The 14,644-nt window shown below is 36.2% G+C and overlaps 1 protein-coding gene across 1 annotated transcript; it reads left to right on the top strand.

The window, feature by feature from the left end:
• The first annotated feature begins 13,915 nt into the window (after positions 1 to 13,915).
• On the top strand, positions 13,916 to 14,405 carry LOC145059244 (histone H4). Its single transcript, XM_079007091.1, has one exon. The coding sequence runs from the start codon at positions 13,978 to 13,980 to the stop codon at positions 14,287 to 14,289; it is 312 nt and encodes a 103-aa protein (XP_078863217.1). The 5' UTR covers positions 13,916 to 13,977; the 3' UTR covers positions 14,290 to 14,405.
• The last annotated feature ends 239 nt before the right edge of the window (positions 14,406 to 14,644 follow it).

Genomic DNA, 14,644 nt, shown 5'->3' on the forward strand with positions numbered 1-14,644 from the left:
TGGCAACGAAAGGCGTGCCATGGTTGAAAATTTTGATCATAAGAGAAAGGCAAAGTCTGAAGTAGTTCTGTGTGTTGTTCCAAAAGAGTCAATTTGCTTTTATTGCCAAGAGAAAGGGCATTGGAGACGAAGTTGCCCAGTCTACCTGAGAGATCTAAGAGATGGGAGAGTCAAGACGTTTGGCTCTACTTCAGGTAAAATCCACTATCTAACTCCATTAAGTTCCTAGTCATTGATTCTTAATACATAATGTGATAAGATTACATTTGAATGTTTTGCAGGATCAATGAAAAGAGAGGAAGCTTGATGGAAGAGCAAGATGAGTCTGATCACGAAGAAATGAATCACGATCGCATGGATTCAAAGATCGGATTTTGAGCTTAGAAAGTTATGATAGAGTTGTTAGGAATATTTGATTACATAGTTTTCAGTTGATTTTGCATTGTAAGGGCATGTTTTCCGCTGCTTTTATGAGTAAAATAAATTTTGATTTATCTTATTTATGTATATCCTTGCAATGAAATCGTTGTGAAAAATTGATGTTTGTGTATTTCTATAAGTGGATGTGATTCTTAGTTATGTTGTGGTAGTGTCAAAATTTTCTAAGTATGGAACGATTCCCATCACCCAAGTTTCAATTAGACAGAAACTTGGAATCATATGATTTGAATCATGTGATGTATGGAAATCTTGGTGCTTAGGAAATTAAGACTAAATCATTGATCACACAAGTATGCGAGTCAAGTAAAGGACTAAAGGAATAGAACACAATGGTGTGCACTAGTCAAGTCCACCACAAATAACAATAAAACTATTCTTCATAATTTACTAAAAGTCTAGTAAATGTGATTATGCTTACAAGATTAAGTAGAATTCTGAATCATTGAAAAAGGTTTCAATGAATGGCAGAACGAATAAGAAGAATGAATTAGCCAGAAAGATGAAAGTTTCTTCAATCTAAGAAGAAGGGAGAGTACTTTTGTATCGGTTTTATGATCATCTTAATGATTAAGAACCATATCACAATTGATCCTCTAAGGACATCTTAGTGCACTGGCATGGCTAAGAAGAAGAATCAGAAATTGTTGAAATGGTTAAATAAAAAAAGGAACGAGTCATACTTCGTTCCAGAATCAAGTCTTAGAATCGTACTCCAAGATTGTGAATTGAGTGAAACGCATTCATCAAACGTGAAGTAGAAAATTGTTTTTCTTACTCTTGCACGTTTGAAATTGGTAAGTTGTGATGTGTTGAAGAAGACAAAGACCAACTAAGACCAAATGTGTGTAATGTTTTGTCTTGATATAAACACACACTAACTCTTAGATATTTGTTTATCAAGAAATGGTTCTTGATAAGAGAATCTAATATGTCAAGAGGTTAGTGGGAGTCTGAAGATCTTGAAAAAAAATTCAAGAACTAATCAAGAGTAAACACTAGCACACGACTTGAGGTTTGTAACCTATCGTGTTGACAAAATTCTATTTATGTGTCAATCCAGTTGAGTGATTATGCATGTGAGTTCTACGAGTTCTCAATAGATTGCATAAGGCAAACACCTTGTTCAATGAAAGTACATTGACTGGCATAGGTGAGGTGCTAGATAACTTGGAAGCAATGGTGGGACCCTTGATGGCAAGAAATTAAGAATGAACAAGTTCTGTCCATAAGAGTTTGAATTTGTCACAAACATTATCCTTCGATTATGGTAATGGAAAATTTACATGGATAGGAACACATACACCATACAATCTAAGTGTCATAAGGTTTCTCTCCTTCATGAAAATGATTGTGAATAAACACTTTCACTAAGAGAGATTTTAAGGAGATAGCAACTATGTAAATTGCATTCTCAAATTCGATTATGATTACGACATCCCTTTTTCATAGTTCGAATTGTGAGATTTGGCAATTAGTTGAACATTTAGGACTTATTGATATAAGCTCTGAATTGTTTAGACACACATATGAGCTAAGGCAAAGGTGTATGAGTTTAAGAAGCTTAGATGAAGGCTTATCAAAGCATTAGGTATTAGAAATATGAACTTAAGAAATTCAATAGGTATTGTTTTCTGAAAGTTCAACTGTTTTCTGAATACATGTCAAAGCTAGTGGGAGCATAAGTGTTATGCTTGTATGATAATAATCATCATGATATTGGGAGCATAAGTGTTATGCTTATATGATTATTATGGCAAGTATTGCAAGTTAGCAATATTAATTATAGAAAACAAGAGTTATACTTTGCAAAGTCGTAAGGGTTGAAAAGTTGTTTTGCTATAATTAAGGCAAAGAATATTATGCTTCATTTCAAATCTAAAGGCTTAGATTGTGGAATTTTAATAAATATAGTCAAGGATACATAGGGTGTTCTCAAATTTCGATTATGATTATGGCATCCCTCTTCATAGTTCGAATTATGAGAATGTGACACATAAAATATTGTGGCAGAAGATTGATAAAGTATCATATCTTTATGTAAGACATTATGCATCGTGTCCTATACACTTCCGGTATAGGATCAATTGCAAATACTATAATATTTGACCATTCTAAAATTTTCCAAATGTCTAGTGCATTAAGAGGGAAAAAGGACTAGAATCGGTTTTGACTAAAATAATTAAACAACTATCAAAGGACGATCCAAAGTTCGCTGAAGATTGGTTGCTTGTGAATAGTTGGAAGTATGGTATTGGATGGACCATATCGACATTATTATGAATAGATAAGATTCTATTAAGAATGAGTTGTCATGTGGCAAATATGGAAATGTTTCCATATTGGGAGTTGGATATTGAGAATCTATGTCTAGATTAGAAACTTTTATGCAAGAAGGATGTTCAAAGGAATGTACTTTGAGTGAGAGACATCATATCTATAGAATTGTTTCTGATAGAGATTGGCCAAGTCTTGATGATTTTGAGCTATGACTTTACGAAAGGATCATTGCATAAAATGTTAGAATCTAGCATATTCTATAAGTGGCAAGAATTTGATATTCTTATGCTTATGATAAGGATTGGGAATTGTGAAATGAGTATGATTGAAAATGTTATTCAATTATACTATTTCACAAAGTAAGGATCATAGGTAAACATAGTGTGCATGCTGAGAGCATGGGACAATTGTTGTTATAATTCAAGTAAGAAGTTGATTACCCGAAACAACAAATAATGAATAATCAATATGGTGATTAAATAAAATGTTTTATTTATACCCAAAGTTTGGGGCCATATGGGATTAGTATTATTATTGTGTTTCACTTTGCATGTTTTGACTTCCCGAATAATAAGATTATTCAAACTCTCCACAGTCGCTCATTCTTTGGAAGTAGGAATGAAAGAAGATTTTCATGAATCTGACTGTATATTGTCTAAAGTGTTTTAGACATAGCAAAAGTTTGTTGCAGGGTTCATGAGTGTTGCTATAATATTAGAGTATTGGATTAAACCCACGTTCACTTGGATCATTTCATGGATTTTATCACGAGTGATTGGTGAGATGATAATATGTTATATTCTTGAAACCGAGATGTGTGAGTTGTATCTTGCGAGTCGGTTACACATTGATAATATGTAAACACACCAGTAACTTGGTGTTATAAAACATATTGTTGTGTGTGATTCGGTGAGTGAGTGCAAGCGAGCATTGAGTCGAAGTTTATCCATTCCTTTTACCCAAAGTAGGATAAAAGCGATATCTGTGGGCCCCTCGATGATTTAGTGATGACACCCTAAGCGCTTGGCCAAGCCGGGACTAATTTGATGTGTTCAATTGTAGTCTGTTGTCAGTCGTCGTAAATCAGAAATCGGGAAACAACACATAGATAGAGAGAACAATTTAAATCCATGTCTCAGTCTATACGATATCTAGAAAGGAGGAATATATGATCCCTTATCTAAAGGATGCGCTTCTGATAGGATCAGAGTTGACAACAGCTTTTGAAAGCTACGATTACGGATTAGGATCCGAAGTCATACGCATAATAATTATTAGACTTATCCAAGTGGTAGACTATTGGATTAGTGTCTAAGTCCATAACTATTTTGGTATGTACTTGACCCGATGGTGCATGGTCCTTTTGGGTTGCCTTCACCAAAGCAACTTGATAGGATGAATTATGGAGAGAGAGGATTAATTATGATTTATTAATATATTATGAGAATAATATATTAAAGGAGAAATCATATTGTTTAATTAATATTAGTCAATAATTAATTAAGAATTGATTTTATGGCTAAAAGATATTAATTAAACTTAAGGGCCTAGAACTGTCAATTGTGTGATAGTTGAATATTGGGCTAATGGACTCCATAAAGGATGGTGTGGACGAATTCTATGGGGAAACCCATTAGAAATCGTCCAAGGCCTCTAAGAAGGGAATCTATGGGTTGCTTAGAGCCTAAGCAGTCAAATTAGGGTTTCCTTGTTAGATAACCCTAATAGCCTCACTATTTAAGGATCCCTAGGGCACCAAAAACGTGGATAAGAGTTTCCTTAGGGTTTCTACACGTTTTTGGGTGCCTCCTCTCTTCTCCTTCTTCATCCTCTTGCTCTTGGTGTTTGTGAGCCATTAGAGGAGTGACACTTGTGACTCTAAGCTTTCTAAAGCCATTACAAGGAGGATTTGAGATTGTTATTGCTACATAACAATCAAGGTAAGATCTAAACCCCATTCTTGTGTTAATATTGATTATCACATGCTAGATCTTGGGTTTAAAGTCTTGGATGAATTGCATGTACAATAGAGAAACCTAGATCCAAGCTTTAGGGTTTGCATGAGCACATAGGATGTTCTTATGGCCGAAACCCATCAATTTCAAGCTCGCAAGGATCAACAAATCAAGCAACCACAGCTCAAGGAACAGGAAATTCAAGTCGTGGCCAAGTATTGGGTAGATGCCATAAACAATGCCAATACCGTAGCCACCATCTTGAAGGTTCAAGAATGGATGTACGCAATGGCAAACAAAGTTCAACAAGCTCAACAAATTGTCGTTGATCAATATGTTTCTCAACCTCCCCCTTCTCCCCCTGTTGCAGGTTCACAAGATGAAGAACCTGAAATCGAAGTGAGCTCTACTCCCATTTTTGGCTTCGATGATGATGAACCACAAGAGGTAAACAAACCCTCTCCTTCTGATGACGATCTGATGATGTTTGATGAAGATGAAGAATCCAGTGGTTCACATCACTCCACTTCTAAGCCAAAGGAAAAGAAGAAGAAGAAAAAGCAAGCAGTCACAAGAAAAGAATTCCTCAGTCTTCAGGCTAAGGTTGATCAAATCTGAGCTGCGGTCAAGCCAAATCAACCGCAACCAGAAGACAGCCCCGGACCGCAGTCCCTGATGGAAATAATTGAAAGATTGGAAACCAGAGAGAGAATGGTTGCGGAGCGCATATATCTGAAAGTTGAAATGGAAATCAGATCACTTGACAACAATCGTCAAGCTGATCACAAGGAGTTTATGGCTGTTGCGGAACGCCTCATCTCTGAGGTTATCGTAATCAAAACTGACCTTTAAGCAGCCATCGCGGATCAGGCTTCACATTCTGAGAAGTTGATTGCTGAGACTCATACTGCTTATGAGTACGCAATCTGTGTTCTCCAAACAACTATCAACAGAATGCAACGATCCCTATCAGCCAACTTCCATGGTCCGAAAATTCTCCAACTCACCAAGGAGATTCATAAATTACTCTTTAATCCCTCCATTCCTAATAATCATCAATTAGCAGAAGACCTCAAATAGCAATTTCAAATAGTATTTGACAAGGTTGATGGACTTCGTCAATGGCTTGAGGAGGCTCTGGGTCTAAACTCCTCGAGAGAGGAAAGTGAAGAAGTCCATCATTCCAATCAATCCCTCTTACACCATCAAACTCCCCTAGCCTCTACTGGAAAAATTCCCACTCCACAACCATCTCATCACACTCCACCTCACAACTCCCCTCCTCAAATTGACATTACTCCTAAAAAACCAGAGACTCCCCCGCACTTCAAGAATCTGGAGGAGTATATGTCTTCTCCAAGCACAAACGACTCTCCTGCCACTGCTCAAAGAAAAAGTGATTGGAGAGCAACCAAGCTTGCTGAAGAAGTTTGGAGACTCTACGGATTCGACACAGTTATGGATGAATTCTTGATAAACTCTTGGATCAATCCACACAGAAGACTTCTTGATGATGACTATGTCCTTCATCTTACCTATGCGGAACCCCCCTCAAACGGTTACTGGGATGTCCCAATCTCACTGAATGCCAGATACTTCACTGTATTTGAGCAGTTCGACCGCAGCCTTCCGGACGACAAAAGACTTCTGATGGAGTTCGAGAGACTTAGCCAATTCTATGCTAAGCATGCCTCTCCAGTTGAACACATATGGTCTAACGATAGACCATCAACAGTCAAAAATTACATGATCCGGAAGTTTATGAAGGTTGAGTTCATCCAGTACGCCCTGACCAGGAGGGAGCACGACTACATCCGCACCTAGGCTGATTTTCCATGTATGAATCTTGAAGAAGTGTTTCTCATCGCCAAAGTTTTTTAGCACAAGTATGAGAAGCATCCAAAGATGAAGATCTCACTAGAAAGGGCCGGTACATTTCTTAAGGAAACAGTCTATGACTTCGCCAAAATAGATGCAGACATTCATCCCATCATTTCCAAGATTGCTGAATTGCCACCATTTGACCCCGCACCCATGCATACCGAAGGCTATGAAGAAAAGATCATTAGGAGCAACCAATTATCCTGAGATAGGAGTCATTTTCAAGAGGAAGACTAACAACGTCAAATATTTTATTCCTATGACTGTCATGCACCGTCTCACCAGCAAACAACTTGAGATCTACCGCAACGCAGTTGAAAAATCCAAGCATACCACAGCAGAAGTCAAGTTTGTAATACTAAGAAGAATCAACTGGTTAGAGAACGTCAGGAAGTTTTTTTGGATCCTAATCAAGTTCCTTAAACTTGATAACTGATCAAAGTTAAAGAGGTCACTTAGGGGAAAATTGTTGAATAAAAAAAAGTGACCCTCTTGAACTTTAGCTACCGCGGTCTTCTAGCCACCGCAGTCAAGCAATCTTATCATCTGGCCATTCGAAGTCTTCAACACCGCAATCGTTATCTTTACTTAGTTTATTTTGTCTTTTCTGTAAAACATTCAAATATCCAGTATGCCTTGCATGGCTGCTTTTAGAGTTGTAAACTTGTCTTTATAAATAGAGTTCATTCTTATGTAATCTATACTGGGTGTGAATCTCTTATCAAATTCTAATACACATCAGTTCTCATTCTATCTTACTTATCAAACCTTCTTACTCTCATAATCAATTACTGTCTCTTTTAAAGTGCAAGTCACTTGTGACTTAATCACTAAGCTATATCTCATTTACCAACTTGGTTTGAATTCATTCCTTGTTATGAATCTGCTTATGTGTATACTTGATATAACAATTGTTGTCATTTACATTCCTTTACCTTTCCGCATCTAACTCACTAACTTCTAACACTTAATATTATTGTTGAGCTAACAGATCCTTCAAGATTAACTATTCCACTATATACTTGTACTAACGATTTGTTCAAGTGTGTCTCAGAGTTTTTCTGTCCACATCATCTTTTGAAAACACGATTATGTTCAACAAACTCATGGGGAGAATCCTAACACACTAGTGTTACGAATTTTAGCAAATTATTGGGGAAGATCCCAACTTAGGATAACACGTCAGTCTTATAAACTTTAGTAAATTATTAGGGAAAATCACAACTTAGGATAGCACGTAGGTGTTATAAACTTTAGTAAAATAATGGGGAAAATCCCAACCTAGGATAATACATATGTGTTATTAACCTTATGAAATCATAGGGAAGATCCCAACTTAGGATAACACATAAGTGTTATAAACCTTATGTTTAAATGTCATGATCTTGACATACATTCATAAATAAGAGGGTTGCAAAGTTACCAAAGTGTGAAATGATCCCCTTATTCACATCCCATAGTAAGATTGTGTGCATCCAAGTGAGGTATATAAACCTTAACTTGTATGAAAGAGGTAATTAACTCTTTAAACCTTAGAGGGGATTAAGTATCCTTAATCGTAGGAGATATTATCAATCTTTGTTCGTGGTTACTTGGATAATTACATATTGAAATTGTCAAGATCACATAATTACGTATCTACCAGGATCCCTAAATGCTAAGAACCTCGAATGTCAGGATCCTACAATGTCAGGATCATCTATTGTCAGGATCCCTATGTGTCAAGATCCTTGGACACTAGGATCCTTATGTGTTAGAATCCTTGTTTTTTTGTGCATAGAAAACATTAGCTTGGGGTGGGAGTTAGCTCGGCTAACTCCCTTACGATGCTGAAGTTAGTATTGCCTCTTAGAAAAATAAAAAGAAATAGATGAAAGTAGAAGGTATAAAGAGTGTACTTTGAGTTTATTCAAAACTCTCTTAGCCTTTATTGGCTCGAAGCTCTTTATTTTTTGTTCGATGAGCAGATCCATTTAATGTTAATGATGAATCCGTATTGATGCTTTATTACACAACTTTTTATGAGATGACTCATAGACCTTACATATTGGAATTTTATATCATCAGTATTCTTTTTCTTTCTTTCTCTCATCCTTCCATTTATCCATACGCTTTCTTTTTTATTTCGATTGACAACTTAGAATCATATTTTTTAATAAATAATAAAAAAATATTTCAGTTGCTACAACAATATGAACAATATAACATATCTTGATTGATTCTTTGGAACCAGATAATACGAAGTGATGAGTTGGTTATTACTTCTATAGTTATTTGTTTATACCATGGGGCTGGTTTTTTATACTAACCCTCAAAAAACCAACGAGCCACACACTAAGCATAACAATTTTATCAAAAGATTGATTGAATTTTTATACAACCCTATAGAATTATAAATGTTCATTTTTTTATTGAACACAAAATAAAAAGAAGAAACAAATTTCTCATTTTTTGTTCCATCCCTGGATAGAATGCAAAAGGAATAAAGGTTTATTATTCCTTGTCTATAAATATCCAAATTTTGATGCCTGATACCCCATAGATCGTTCGAACTGTATAGGAACAATAATCAATTTTAGCTCGAATGGTTTGTAGTGGAACCCTCCCCTCTCTGATCCATTCAACACACCCAATTTCTTTTCTGTCGATATGTCCTGCAATTTGCACTTGAATTCCTTTTGTATCTGCTTGTTCAGTTAATTCTATAGCCTTTTTCATTGCTTTGCGAAAAGAAACTTTATTTTTTAATTGGTCTACTATAAATTCTGCACGGATATTAGGGTTTCCATAAGGCTTTTAAATTCATGTGATAGCAATGCTAAGTTTTCTATTTACATAATGAAATTATATTTGTAAATTCATATGTAATTCTTCGATTCCTCGGGGTCGAATTTCAATTAAAGTTTTTGGAAATCCCATATAGATTATGATTTGGATAAGGTTGATTCTTTTTTGAATCTCTATACGTGCAATTCCCTCGACGCCAGAAGATGTTTTCATATTTTTTTGTACATAATTTGGGATATAAGTTCATATTTTTTTATATTATTGCAGACCCTAAGAATAATTTTTTTGGTAGTGAGAACCAAAGGGAATGATGACTTTGGGTGGGTTGTACCAAGTCTGAAACCAATTGGATTTATTTTTTGTCCCATGTTCCCCCATTACTATACATATCATAATATGACATAGATGTATGCTTTTTTTTTTGTTTAGGTTTTTGTGACCATGTAATAGAGTCAGTATCTATATATTCATCTAAAGATATATCTTTCATTACAATAGTTATATAGTAGGTAGGTTTTTGTATCGCAAAACTACGCCCTCGAGCGCGAGGTTTTAATCTCTTCACAATAGTACCTTCATTGACTTCAACTTCACTAATGACTAAATTTACTTCATTCGAACCCATATGGAAACTAGCATTTGCTGCTGCAAAATAAACTAATTTAAAAATTAGATAGCATGCTCGATAAGACATGAGTTCTAATATTATAAGTGTCATATAACTTACATGAAGTATGCTTTTAAATGGATGGCATTCCAGGATCTTAGAAAAATGTTGCCCTCAAGGGTAGCTAGCCAATATGCCCCCTTTCCTGCTTTTGAATCAATGAGATATGGTCCTTTCCATTTAGGTGCCAACTTGCCTGCATCGGGATCCTTGGTGTTTTGGAATGTTTTCCTAAGTACCAATTCACATACTTGGAGTCTTCTGACTTTGATGTTCATGTTATATGCTTTAGTGATCCTTTGTTGACGAGCAGCAATGCGGATCTTGGCAAGATCCTTGAGTTCATCGATATTGTCAAGATCATGGGCTAGGATCCTACCATTGTTCTCTTGATCCTTCAATTGATGTATTGTTGTTGGGATTACTACTTCAGTATGGATCACAACTTCTTTTCCAAACACCAAGGAGTATGAAGGTTGTCCAGTGGATGCCTTTGAAGTGGCCCTATATGCCTATAGGACGAGAGGAAGTTCTTCTGCCCATCTTCCTTTATTATCATATAACCTCTTATTTAGATTGTTGACTATGATCTTATTGTTGGATTAATCTTGACCATTAAATTAAGGCTGAACAGGAGTGGACATTACCATTTTAATCCCCCAACTCATGCAAAAGTATCTAGTCCTTTTGCTTATGAACTGGGATCCATTATCACATATGATCTCAGCAGGGATCTCAAACCCAATTAGGATATTTCGTTTGATAAACGAGACCACTTTCTTGTCTCATACTTGAATAAACGCTTCAGCGTCTATCCATTTCAATAAGTAATCTATCATCACTAACATGAATACCTTCCCCCCAGGGGCCTTTGGTAACTTGCCAACTACATCTACTCCCTGTTTCATGAATGGTTAAGGGGAAATGATACTATGTAACTATTATAATAGTTGATGTAGGATGTTGCTACGTCTTTGGCAAGCATCACATTTTTGGGCATGCAAGAAAGCATCCTTTTTCACTGTTGGCCAGGAGTATCTGGTCCTTAATGCTTTGGAGCATAAGGATATGCCCCCAGTGTGGTTGCCATAATCTCCTTCATGTATATCTTTTAGGACATTTGCAACTTCATGATCTTCTAAGCGTCTAAGGTATGGACCTTCCATGGATTTCTTGCACATTATTTCTTGGACCATCATAAATCATGAGATCCTCATCTTGAATGCTCTCTCACTTTTTTCTTCTCTTAGGATTGTGCCATTTTAGAGATATTCCATAATGGACTGGATCCAAGATTTGGAGCGTTGCGGAGGATCTTGAATATTGGGACCCTGGTGATTAGGATCCTGAGGAAGTGGTTGAGGGTTAAGATCCTCGATTATTGCCATGTTGGTTGTGTGGTCATGGTGATTGGGATCATCTGGTTTTTGGAGGGATCTTCTATCGCTGGGATCAATATATGGGTAATAGGGATCCTGATTTCTGGCGGAATCCTAAAGAAAGATCCTAAGTTGGCTAGTGTGTCTGCCTCAACATTTTCTTTTCTGGGAACTTGGATTAGGCTGAAAGCTTCGAATTCAGAGGCCATATTTTTGAGGATTTGGAGGTATGATGCTAGTCTTTTGCCTTTTACAGCACAAGATCCATTAAGGAGATTAGTTAATAATACGGAGTCAATGAATACTTGAAGATCATTAGCTAGCTGTAATCCCATGATTAATGCTTCATATTTAGCTTCGTTGTTGGTTGCATCGAATTCACAACTGATTGCTTGAGGTATGATGTCCCCCTGTGGTGATTTTAGCATGATCCATAGTCCTGTTTCTCTAAAGTTTGAGGATCCACCAATGAAGAGTGTCCATCTTCCTATGCTTATTTTTTTTTCTGGAGTTCCTTGCTTTCTAACTCTGCTCCAAGTTGCAGATCATCATTGAAATCAGTCACAAAGTCTGCTAGTGCTTGTGACTTTATTGTTGATCTTGGTTCATACTTGATGTCATACGTGCTTAGCTTCACGAACCACTTTGCTATCCTACATGACATATCTGGTTTTCGCATAACATTCTTGATGGGGTAATTAGTTCTCACATGTATAGTGTGTGTTTCAAAATAGTATATTAGTTTTGTGGAAGCAGTTACTTATGCGAGTATTAGTTTTTCAATATGGGAATACCTAGTCTCAGGATCAAGGAGACTTTTACTTACATGGTATATAAGATGTTGATCCCCATTTAGATCCTTGGCTAAAACTACACTTACAATGTTAGAGGATACTGAAAGGTGTAGGAAGAGTGGTTCCCCATCGAGTGGTTTCACTAACAAGGGAGCATAACTTAAATAATTTTTAAGTTCCTGAAAAGCATCTTCGTGCTCTTTAGTCTACTCAAATATTTTGTTCCTCTTCAAGATATCATAGAAATGCTTGCACCTTTCTGAGGATCTTTAGATGAACCTTTTAAGTGTTGCTACTCTTGCTGTTAGTCTCTAAATATTCTTCGTCGTGGATGGGGATCTTAACTCGATGATGACTTTTATTTGCTCCAAACTTGCTTATATTCATCTTTTAGTCACCATGTACCCAAGGAACTTGCATGACCTCATTCCAAAGTGGCACTTAGAATGGTTTATCTTCATGTTATATTCGTCTAGTATGTTGAAGGCTTCTTCAAAATCCTTGAGGTGATCCTCAATTTTCTTTAATTTTACCACCATGTCATCGATGTAGACTTCCATGGTGTCATCCAATTTATCCTTGAACACCCCGTTGATTGACCTTTGGTACGTTTCACCTGCATTTTTAAGACCAAAGGGCATAATAACATAACAATATATACTTGTTGGGGGTAATGAATGCGGTATCATCTTGGTTAGATGGCTCCATTTGGATTTGTTGGAACCCCGCTAATGCATCCACAAACGTTAGCAGTTCATGGCCAGCCGTAGCATCTATCATGGAGTCTATGTGTGGTAGGGGAAATGATCCTTATGGCAAGCCTTATTTAGATCCATATCACTACTACAAAAAGGGCTTTCGTCACTCGACGTCGGAAACGAACAGTCACCCATACGATATTTTAAGCAGCTGAATGTCTCCATCATGTGACTATTCAAAACTGTATTCCCACACCTTCTAATAAGTAAGTAGTTGGAATGAACTAAAAGATTTTGGCGGAACGTTCATCCACTTATTAATTGGGAGACGTGACTATAGAAGATTGAGTTCAACGCATTAGTTACTCTATACGTCAAAAAGTGACAGATATACTAGAGTAAAAAAAAAGTGACCAAATGTCATTAATCGTCACATAAAGTAAATGTTTATGTCATTAACTCATAAATTGAAGTTTGTCTCACATGATTTCAGTATAGTAAAAAATCGTTACATATGATCTTATAACTATAACCATGACTGAAGTTGAACAATTTTTGTGTATAACAATTTTTTTAGTCAAGAAAATAGCTAAATGCTTATTAAGTAATTACTTACTAACAATGAAAACCTCAAAACTCTATTTCGTAGACAAATTTGACCTCAAAAATTTATATTTATTAAAAATTACTACTTGTAATCCTTTTTGTTTAACAGAGTAGAAAATATGACATTTATTAAAAACAATATACATATATAAATTAAATATACATATTTTTTATTGAAAAACAATATGGTAGTATTTTTAATAAAACATATAAATCGACATTAGGTGCTACCAATTTGGTTTCTATATTTTTCCTGAAATTACTTAATGCAGGACCCTAATTAGTCTTACCATGATCCAGCAATAGTAAACTGAACCAATCAAAACGTTTCCTGCTGGTCACACAGATCGCAATCGGACGGCCAGCATTCCATTATACCTTATTCGATCCAACAGCCACAAAACAAATACCCCTCCCACCTTTCTTACCAAATCCCTAATCAACAACATCTCTATCACAAACGAAAATCAAATTCATTTGCAGAAAAAAAAAATGTCAGGAAGAGGAAAGGGAGGCAAGGGATTGGGAAAGGGAGGAGCCAAGCGACATCGTAAGGTTCTCCGGGACAACATCCAAGGCATCACCAAGCCGGCGATCCGCCGTCTGGCCAGACGGGGAGGTGTTAAGCGTATCAGTGGGTTAATCTACGAGGAAACCCGTGGAGTTTTGAAGATCTTTCTTGAAAACGTCATCCGCGACGCCGTCACGTACACCGAACATGCTCGCCGGAAAACTGTTACTGCCATGGATGTGGTATATGCTTTGAAGCGCCAAGGCCGTACTCTATACGGATTTGGTGGTTAATAGAATTTAGGGTTTGTCGGGTTCTTGTTTGACACAGGATTTTAATCTGAAATGATTCTACTTGTAATTGAAGTTCTTAATACAATATCAGATAGTTGTCAATTTATGGTTTGAAATTTATCTTTCTCGAATGATTTATCTGAATCCAGTACATGGAATTTAGTTTTGTTCTTGAATTTGAATACCTTTTTAAGGCAAGTGCATCAGGAAAAGAGTGGAATTTTTCTATCATAGTATTCAAGATTGATTTCAAATTAAGCAGTTCTTAAGGTTCTAAAGGCAGTAGGACTGATATTTGTTTCATTGATTTAGATATTGAATTGTTGAGAGGTCTATATAGCGTTCATTGATTTAG

This window comes from Lactuca serriola, chromosome 6 (genome assembly GCF_051521515.1).
Source record: "Lactuca serriola cultivar US96UC23 chromosome 6, Lser_US96UC23_V15, whole genome shotgun sequence".
NCBI classification, from domain to species: Eukaryota; Viridiplantae; Streptophyta; class Magnoliopsida; order Asterales; family Asteraceae; genus Lactuca; species Lactuca serriola.

What these genes read in the sequence shown, in the direction of transcription:
- LOC145059244 (XM_079007091.1), top strand. Translation starts at nt 13,978, where the DNA reads ATGTCAGGAAGAGGAAAGGGAGGCAAGGGATTGGGAAAGGGAGGAGCC.